General features: G+C 32.1%; 1 protein-coding gene across 1 annotated transcript; it reads right to left on the bottom strand.

Annotated features, from left to right (window-relative positions):
- Positions 1-1,311: 1,311 nt before the first annotated feature.
- On the bottom strand, positions 1,312-7,028 carry LOC143061270 (uncharacterized). The gene is made up of 6 exons (XM_076233713.1): positions 6,604-7,028; positions 5,588-5,841; positions 4,376-4,522; positions 3,396-3,619; positions 2,711-2,911; positions 1,312-1,639 (listed from the first exon to the last, which is right to left on the bottom strand). Exons 1-6 carry the CDS (start codon positions 6,866-6,868, stop codon positions 1,327-1,329), a joined length of 1,404 nt encoding a protein of 467 aa, XP_076089828.1. The 5' UTR covers positions 6,869-7,028; the 3' UTR covers positions 1,312-1,326.
- Between the last annotated feature and the right edge of the window lie 3,318 nt (positions 7,029-10,346).

The following is a 10,346-nucleotide window of genomic DNA, read 5'->3' as shown; positions in this document are numbered from 1 at the left end:
AATGTTTGAAGAAATTTTTTTTTTATTTCTGAAATCTGAAATGAAAAAAATTGAGCCACCCCCAATTTTTTTTTTTTCACCACCCCTGTTCCCTTATTCCAAAACTGATCTCAATTCAAATTTCTAATAAGTTTGCAACAATAACTACTCATTTAAATACATCATAAAATATTAAAATATAAAATGTCATACAGTCATGGTTAGAAATAAATATTTAAATTAATAGTAACTTCTAACAAAAATAAATGGGGAACGTGTTCAAAGGGACATAGATGATGCCCCCACTAGCATATAACGTTATAAAGGGACATAACTCAATAACTATAAAAGTGAAGCTGCCAAAAATTAAACTTGAACTGAGTTTAGAGGTAATAAGCATTATATACACATTTCATTTAATTTAATTGAGAACTTGAGACAAACTTAAGTTTAGAGAACAGAAACGAAAAAAATCTTGAATTTTTCCACTTGTAAAGGGCATAACCCTAGAATGGTAAAGATTGTTTCAATTTATTAGTTGGTAGTATAAGTGAATATTGCATTGCATATTGTATATAGCATTGATTTAAGTTGATTCGACTACTATTCAGGACAAAGAAAGATAAATCCAATTTTCAAAGAATATTTCATTAAGCATTGGTTTTAGGTGATTCAACAACCATTCTTGACAAAGAAAGATAACTCCAATTTATTGTCTTGAAACTTCAAAAATGCTTGTTTTTGGCCACTTTTTGTCCCTTTATACCAAGACTGTTTGCCCCATAACCCTTAAAATATATCCCAACCTTCTACTTATGGTATTAAACATTGTGGTACAATTTCAGAACAATTGAAATACTTATACACAACTTATTGTCCTGACACTAGATAAATGCTTGTTTTGGGCCCTTTCGGCCCCTAATTCCTAAACCTTATGGACCATAACCCCCAAAATTAATCCCAAGCTTCCTTTTGTGGTTATAAACATTGTGTTAAAATCTAATTGATTTCTATTTACTTATACTAAAGTTATTATCTGGAAACCATCCGTCTTCAGATGACGATGACGATGTGATACCAATATACGATGGCAAAAATGTTGCAGTTGTATAAAAATGAGACTGCGTGCATGTCAGTAATGCAATAATAAGAACTAACAGTTTGACATCTGATGCATACATGTTTATATGTTCCTTGTATGTAGATTTCTCAAAAATTACAACAAAAAATGCATGCAATAATTTCTGAATGTACAGTACTTATCAAATTTGTAAGTTGCATTTTTAAGTCAATATAACAGATTTTTTCCTTAAATTTTTGCACTAAATGTTTGGGCAAATGTTAGTGTCAGAATTCTCTGAATTTCAAAAAAAAAAAAATCAGATGTTTTATGGCCAGGTAACATGTGACACAATGTGTTAAGTCTAAAAATAATAATTTCACCCTGGCAACAGGGGAGACAACTATATAACCCAATGAACTTACTTCTTCTATACTCTCTGGGTTTTTATCTGGTGTGATGACTTTTGTGTTGAAAAATGACAATTTAGCTTGTGTTATTGCACTGAGAAGTCCGGCTATAATTGAACTTGTTTTAATTGCCACCTGCATAGAGGCAGAGGCATCACCAATTACTGCTATGGGTGAATCCAATGGTAAACTACAAAATAGAATATAAATGCTGATACTTAAATAAGTGTATACCACTAAATGCATTTGGGAACAAGCCACTACAAAAAATGTTGTGATATCATTTTTTCAGTGAAATCAGTTTGTCATTTTTATTTCATGTTACTGTGTGCACGTGCTTAAGGATGTACTTAGGTGAGGTTTTGGAATCTGTGTCAAATGTTCGGACTCCTTGGTGTTTTTCCATACAATACAATGTAAAATATTTTGCCCCATTTCACCCATCTATTTTTTCATATAAGACTTATTAGCTCATGAATGGTCAATTACCAAAATTTTAGAAGATTCTTGATTTTCTGTCTTTTGTTTTGAGACCCAATAATACCAATGCAAATATAAGGTAAAAGTCTGAGTCAGCCTTTTCCCACCACATTTTAAATCTCAAATATCTCGAAAAGAAGGTCCATGACCTATCAATATTTTTAGCTTGTTTTAATCCTTAATTGATGCTCTACCAGCTTATAGTATCAATTTTAACTTCTTAATTTATTAATTTTCACCTAACCTCACCTTAGTACATCCTTAAAGCCACTGACTGCTATTTAATACACTATTACTAATGAGTTGTCAAATAATTTCATAAATTATTGTTTTCACATTTAATTTCACACTCTCCCAAGCACAAATCTTTATGACCCTCAATGGTGGTCACAGATGCTCTTATTCCCTGTATTTGGAACGGTATTAAATATATTTTCTTTTATTATCTATAAACTGTAGTTGTATGCAACAAACCTATAGTAATTAAATATCAAAATTGTCATTACTTAAGGAGGTAGACCTAGGTTAAGGGAAATAACTCTTAAAATCATCAGTATGTTTGTGTCAGCCATTTTCATAAATATGTTCTAAGCTTCTTGGATACATAGATTATTTCCAATCTGTTTCAGGTAAATGCTTAAAATTCATTGAAGAAACTTGACTTTTACAAACATATTACTAATTTAAAGAGTTATCTCCCTGAACCAAGATCTACACCCTTATTGGTAATTGTATATTTGTAATGTGTTAACCTTCTGTAATTATAACTATCAGTTATTACCTCATAGCATCTAATCTCTCCTGACCAATTGGTAACAGGTGTCTATAAAAGGGAGCTTTTGATTGGTCCCCTTTTCTAATGCCCTGAATGGTCAACATTCTCTCTATAAACTTTCCATCTGGCAGATTTATCTTTTCTCCCCTAGATATTCTTTCATCTAGCAATTTATCTACTTCTGCACACTGTAAATCTTCATACCACCTGTTATAAGAAACAAGATATGACTTTAAACATATTGAATTTTAAACATATAAAAAGAATATATAATGTGATAGCAGGATTGATTAGAGCATATACATGTATATATTTTTTCAATGTCGAAATATAACATTTTACTACCTGATAAAGATTCTTTTGAAGTTTTTTGAAGTGGCATATATATTGAAAGTGTCTGAATGAAGGGTTTCTATTCCTTTTTTGTTTTTGCCTATTTTTCTTTATTCTTTACCCATCATTCTCTTTTATAATATGAACCCCTTCCAGAGCTGCCTTAATGACAACACTGAACAACATCAAATGCTTAAATGAACCATCAAAAAATCCATACAAACAAATAATAAAATCCATTATCAACTTTACTGACTTTGAAGGCGCATATCAATTAACATGTTGTCAGGTTTTCTTGTTTTACCTATCGCTTTGACTTCAACTTCAATGATTGAAATTGTACACAGTGATATCTTACCATAAAACTGTATCTATTTTTGTTTCATACTCTGCAATTCTACCCTTGGTTTCACTGGTCAGCTTATCTTTAAATTGTTTGACCTGACTAAAGGGTACAGGATATTCCTTTACTATTTCATTGATATTATCTGCTGATAGAGCTTTACACTGGTAAGCCATGGTGTCTGATGGAGGGTCATCTCCATAGCAGAATCTCAGGAACCAAGGAAGGTTAGGGAAATCCTGAAATAAGCAAAAGAGTTTGTTTAATTTAAGAATAGTTGCTTATTTTTAACTTTAAATTTAAAGAGAACTTATTTTGTGATAGTTATTTATATTGTATGAACATTCTTTTTATTCCAGGGATAGAGGTTAAAAGAGTGAAGCGTGGAATCTAATAATAACTAATTTATCTCTGCCATATGTCACTTTTTGCTTATACAAATGTAATAAATATGACCTTATCATTATATTAACAATAAAATAAATTCTAATTTAGTGTTGTCCCTAAAAATTAGTCTGACCAAAAATATCACTGAACTCATCATTTATACTCATTCCATAAACAAAATCATATGCCCAGGCCAATTTGATTACTCCTGGGCTTATCCAATTTTCCAAGATGTAACATTTTTTTAAAATCCATGAATTATCTCCCTTTTTTAATTTTAAAAATCATTTTTTGACATGTGCATGTAAATTTTGCATATAACCAGAAATTATTTCCTAATAACTAATTTTAAAATTTTCATGAATCTTATATGAATGTAGTTTTAAATGGTTGGAATGACTTATGAATTCATTATCTATTCAAGTTGTCATAGTTAAGCAAAAGTTACCTGCCTTGCTATAAATCAAAAATTATCTCCCATTTTCAAAAAAGTATTTTTGGTTGTAAAGTCGGTAATGAATGTGAATAATCATAAGCTATCTAATTTCTAAACACTTCCATTTCTGGACAGTTTCTATGGTTATACATTTGTATATATATAATCTTACTTTTTCGGGGTGGAAATGACAAATGTCAGCTAATTTCTTCCATGGTTCTTTGGGCAGGAAAATTGTGAAAAATTCTAGTTCTTCCTTTGTAAATGTTCTGGTCCACTGCCTAATGTGTTTACATACTGCCCCACTAGCTGATCCAAACTGAAATTATTTACATTCAATATATCAGATATATAATAACTATTATTATAATAAAAAGTTATATATATACATGTATGCTTAAATAGTATTTACTCCAGATTAGTAAATTTCAGAGTAGTCTAGGAGTCTTTAATAAAGTATCAAGTACTACATGTACATGTTAAAAGTACATGTATATGTAAAATCTAATATGCAAAATAATATTTAAAATATTATATAATGTATGCACTGTACAATTTAATTTAACCCATTCACATTTTCTATTTATAGCATTTCTCAAGTCAAGAGTACATGTATGTAATTGATGTGCCCATAGCGTGGCCCGTAGTTGTCAATATTGTTTGCTGTCTTCCATAATTGTTATACATTGTAGTATAAATCAGGCTTTTACATTGTATCACATTTTTTTCTCCTAGCCTATTTTACGGAGTATGTTTTACTTATTGTTAAGGGCTGTACTGAGTTATAATGTAGTGATTCACATCCTTAGCTTGTATTTTTTCTTTGGTGGAATGCTGTCTCATTGGCAATTGTAACTTTTATCTCAAACATTTGTATTTTCTAATCATTAGTATAAAGTAAACTTTTAGAGAAAAACTGTGTCTTTAAAATATTAATGTTTTTATCTGTAAAATTTTAGCATTTTTTATAAAGTTTCCATTTCTTCTATAGGATCTTAGTAACTGTAAAATTTACTTCAAAATTTTAATCCACACAATTGAAACCATATATATATACATATATATATATATATATATATATATATATATATATATATATATATGGTTGAATTTACATATATATGGTTGAATTTATCTTTAGTACATGTATATAAAATTGAGAATGGAAATGGGGAATGTGTCAAAGAGACAATAACCCAACCAAAGAGCAGACAACAGCTGATGGCCACCATTGGGTCTTCAATGCAGCGAGAAACTCCTGTACAGGAGGTGTGCTTCTGCTGGCCCCTAAACAAAAGTGTATTCTAGTTCAGTGACAATGGACGCCATACTTAACTACAATATATCTATTTTTATGATAAAAAAAAAATATGAAAACACTTACTGGTGACTTCTTGGCATTTAGGTTGTCAATATCAGACTTCAACTTGCCAATGGTCTTTGTTTTCACCTTGTTCTTTGAGACCTGAAGCATTTTCATCCTCTTCTCAAGAATTCTGACTTGTCTCCCTGCATCAAGTAACTCTAGTGCCTTCAAAATTTCTGGCAGTCCAAAATTTTCCCTATTTGATAACAAGGCATTAGCCATATCAAAATCATGTCTAGCCCATGCAGCTGTTAAACCTCTTACTCTGGCATCTGGAAAAAAAGTAACAAGTCACATGTAATGTCAGTAAATGGTAATACCAGTCTGCTCTGTAATGTGCCCTCACTTGCCACTTCTAGTCAGTACTTCAGTTTTGGGATTATATTAATTCAAATAGATATTTTTCAAATCATAAAACTGTGTACAACTATACATGATTTTCCAACAAAACTATTGTTGCAACAGAACAGACAGAGTTGACATCAAGTATTTTTGTTTTTTTTTGTTTTTTTTTCTATCTTGAGTCAAGTTGATACTTTTTTCTAATTATATGCAAGAAACTTGTATACAAGCCACACTCTGACTAATCTAATTAATGGAGCAAATTGTATCTAAAATTGACTCAAATCTCAACATCATATACATGTTCTTTAATATACCATTTAAATTAAAGTGTGTTTTTGTAACATCAAACGTTTCTTCGGCCAGTATTATTTTTTATTACTTTGGAAATCATGGTTCCCCTGAAACAGGAGATTTAAACTATCTAATTATATATAATCAACACATAATATATATTATATAAAAATAGCTGACAATGTGGTATGGGCTTTGCTCATCGTTGAAGGCTGCACTGTTTCTCAACTCAAAATCATCATTGGCAATCACACTGCATCTTCTTTAATTTTTACATATACAAATTAAGGTAGTCAATGACTGCTCTGGGCGTCAGCTGGTAATCATTTTATGTCTGGTTTTGGGTCGTTAAGGATTTGCTATCTATAGAATTTTACAAAAAATAATGGAACACTTACTTTGATTAATGGTCACACCATCTTTCATCAAAGCTACCATCCCTGCTGCATATTTGTGTTTGTTATCATTTTGAGCATTATAATGTTGTTCAACAGATCCGTTTCCAATAAAATACTTCTTAACGTCTTTACTTATGTCCAAATCTTCTGTTATTCTTACTTCGTTGTCGTCCTTTGGCTGTTGAGGTCGCCTGCCGCCACTTCTTCCCCGGACACTTCGTCCACCACGCCCCCTTCCACGTCCTCTGCCTCTTCCTCGTGGCATTGTTTCTGTTTTAGTGGCCTAGTTGTGTGCTAGGTGTCCTTTGCTTTCTATTACTTTCTTACCTGTAACTTTATTATTTTTGTATTCGAATTTATATTCTAAGCCAACCTGCTAACTCAGCAGCATTGCACAACAAGTTGACAACGATGTAAACATAACCGTAGTACATTTCCGGTAAACCTTTCCGCAAGATAAAGTTAATCAAATATCATTTTTTCAAGCATACAATGATGTTTCCTTGTCTATTTTTTACCTTTAAATTGGTTAATATACCTAATATTAATATATTTTCAAGTGAATAATTATTATTTCTATTATACAAGGAAAGAATGATTTACTGGCCTCATATATATTCATCCGCGATTTTATATTTAGACCACAGGATTTCCCCAGCCGTCAGCGATTTTTCTATACCAATCTGATCTGGCTTGAGTTCAATATCGTAGAAGCTACGTAGCCGTTACGTAGCTGCTACGATCCTGATGTAACTACCGGCAAGAAATATAGAAACGTCTAGAGGCTAATTTCTTCTAATTGTGCAATAATTGAAGAACAAAAAATTAACAAAGAAAAAACACTAAAAAAAAAATATTAGATGAAATGGGCAATTTTTAAAATAAACTAATAATGAAATAAGCTTGAATGTAAAAGATCTTAAAAGTTGAGGGAAAACTTGTCAAATCTGAATTTAATGAATATACAAAAAAACAACTGAATTTTTCATCTTTTTTTTTTCAAGTCCGGCCCTCATTGAAGAAGCAAAAATAAATTTCCAGATTCTTTCCTAAAATATAAAAAAATAGACAGCTAGTGCCTATTTTGCCCATCTCTGTTTAAAATATGATAAAACCATATGCTCCCATTCAAAAAAAAAAGGGGGGGGTGGAAACCCAGCCATTTTAAAAAGGGGGGGGGTCCCAACCCAGGACAAAAAGGGGGTGTCCAACTATATGTCCCCATTTAAATGCATTGAGCGACCAAAAAGGGGGGTTCCAACCCCCGGAACCCCCCTGGATCCGCCAATGATATATGTGTATAAAACAATAGTTTTCAACTGGCTTCCGTTTACCGGGCTCAGTAATGCCAGCAAAATAACATATTTTTATGTAAAACCATTCAAACGGGAAAAACAGCAGTCTACTGATCTATATAAAAAAAACGAGAAACGAGAAACACTTATGAATCACATAAACCGACGACAATTTAACTACTGAACATCAGATTCCTGACTTAGGACAGGTGCAAACAATTTATATGTTTTGGAGTTTAGTGTGACGTCCATTTTCACTGAATTAGTACACAATTTTTAAGGATCCAGCTGGGGAATTAACACATTAGGCCTGGTGCAGGATTTTCTTGCTTCGTTTAGTTTAAACATATTTTATTTACTCAAAGTAAAATGGATTGGACACAAGTAAGCCATACTTATGAAGTCCGCTCCGAATGACAATAATTTACAATACAATATTAATATGAGCATGCAATATCAAAATAAACAATATTTTACGAGTCTATCAATTGAGAAGGAAAAAAAATGAAACAGAAATAGATGTAAACATTGATGATGATGATGATGATGATGATGATGATGATGATGATGATGATGATGATGATGATGATGATGATGATGATGATGATGATGATGATGATGATGATGATGATGATGATGATGATGATGATGATGATGATGATGATGATGATGATGATGATGATGATGATGATGATGATGATGATGATGATGATGATGATGATGATGATGATGATGATGATGATGATGATGATGATGATGATGATGATGATGATTGATGATGATGAGTGATGATGATGATGATGATGATGATGATGATGATGATGATGATGATGATGATGATGATGATGATGATGATGATGATTGATGATGATGATGGTGATGATGATGATGATGATGATGATGATGATGATGATGACGACGACGACGTGGATGTACCGTAAATACATTTTCTACATAACAATATATTCACATTTTGTTCATACGAGAGATTCAGATTACCAGATGTAAGTAACTTAACATTTAATATAAGGTCATCAGGAAGCCATCTTAGATTATTCATCAGAATTTCTCTCTGGTGTATATATAAAGAGCAGTCGAAAAGGAAATGGTGTACAGTCTCAATGTTACATCCACAAAAGCAAGATGGATCAGCAATTATATTGACTCTAAACAAGTCATAGTTCAAGAAAGATGAGTAGCATCTGAATTGTGTTAAAATCATATTTAGTTTCCTCGGTCCATATAGAAAGTGCTTTGGTACATCTTTATTTGTGGTATTTAACCTTTTTAAATGGATTTTAAACTTTGCTATAGAGTCTGATTTTCGAAGGCCCATTGGTGGCATTCGGCTGTTGTCTGCTCTTTGGTTGGGTTGTTGTCTCTTTGACATGTATCCAATTCCATTTTCAATTGTATACAATCTCTATTTCACTGAAGCTATACTTCTATTGTCATTTTTAGAAAGGTACATTGATATAGGAAGATTGTCGTATGAGTGCAAATGAGACAACTCTTCATCCAAGTCACAATTTATAAAAGTAAACCATTACAGGTCAAGATACAGTCTTCAACGCGGAGCCTAAGCTCACACCGAACAGCAAGCTATAAAGGGTCCTTACATGTATAGTTGCTATAACATAGTCTCAAATATCGATCAGAAGTTAACGGGAAACAAAGCATCAAGTGGGGTATTAAGTTTGTGACTTCCTAGCCTGGTATCCTGACCCAATCTAATCATGACTTTTTGACGAGCAGTGAGCCAGGATCCAAGTCTATAGTGACTTCAAAGGAACTTTATTTAGATATGTAAAAATTAAGAGATGTGGTATGATTGCCAATAAGACCATGCACTCAGATACCCACCAAAGTACAAACGACGTGGGTGTAAGCTGTGAATTATATGGAACTGTATGACTTTCAACGTTTAAAGAATATCACATACTGTTAGTTAGCTGTAAATTGGCAAAGTGCCACCGATATGAAAATTAGGAAACAATTCAATAGAGAAAACTATCGGCCTTTTAAAAAAAAAACCTACTAACTAAAAACTTGTACGACTGTACAGACATGAACAAACGACAACCACTGCACTACAGGTTTCTAACTTTAGACAAGCACATAAAGAATGTGGCAGGATAAAAAATGTTAAAAGAGGGGTAGAGAGAGGGTCCATTAATTTACAGGTTATATAAAATGCCCCGATATGAAAAAGTGTGAAACATGGAATTCAAATGAGAAAACTAACGCCCAAATTCATAGTAATTCAAACCCGAGAGACATGAACAAACACAAAACACTGAATTACAGACTCCTGACTTGAGACAGACAAATTATTCATCCCTGATCATAGTTTTATTAACTATGTATTTTAATTGTATCACAGATCAAATGTATTCGTTCATTGTGTGTTAATTTGTGTAACTTATTGAGTAAAGCCATTCCAGTTGA

The sequence above is a fragment of the Mytilus galloprovincialis genome, unplaced genomic scaffold (genome assembly GCF_965363235.1).
Source record: "Mytilus galloprovincialis unplaced genomic scaffold, xbMytGall1.hap1.1 HAP1_SCAFFOLD_268, whole genome shotgun sequence".
Classification (NCBI taxonomy): domain Eukaryota; kingdom Metazoa; phylum Mollusca; class Bivalvia; order Mytilida; family Mytilidae; genus Mytilus; species Mytilus galloprovincialis.
The sequence above is the reverse complement of the archived record's forward strand: the minus strand, read 5'-3'. Positions and strand labels throughout refer to the sequence as shown.

Excerpts from the sequence above, each read along its gene's own strand:
- LOC143061270 (XM_076233713.1), bottom strand. The coding sequence starts at position 6,868 with ATGCCACGAGGAAGAGGCAGAGGACGTGGAAGGGGGCGTGGTGGACGA. Across the intron at positions 3,620-4,375 it reads GTCATTTCCACCCCGAAAAA|GATTTCCCTAACCTTCCTTG; the intron begins GTAAGATTATAT and ends TGCTTATTTCAG. Across the intron at positions 2,912-3,395 it reads AAAATAGATACAGTTTTATG|GTGGTATGAAGATTTACAGT; the intron begins GTAAGATATCAC and ends TTCTTATAACAG.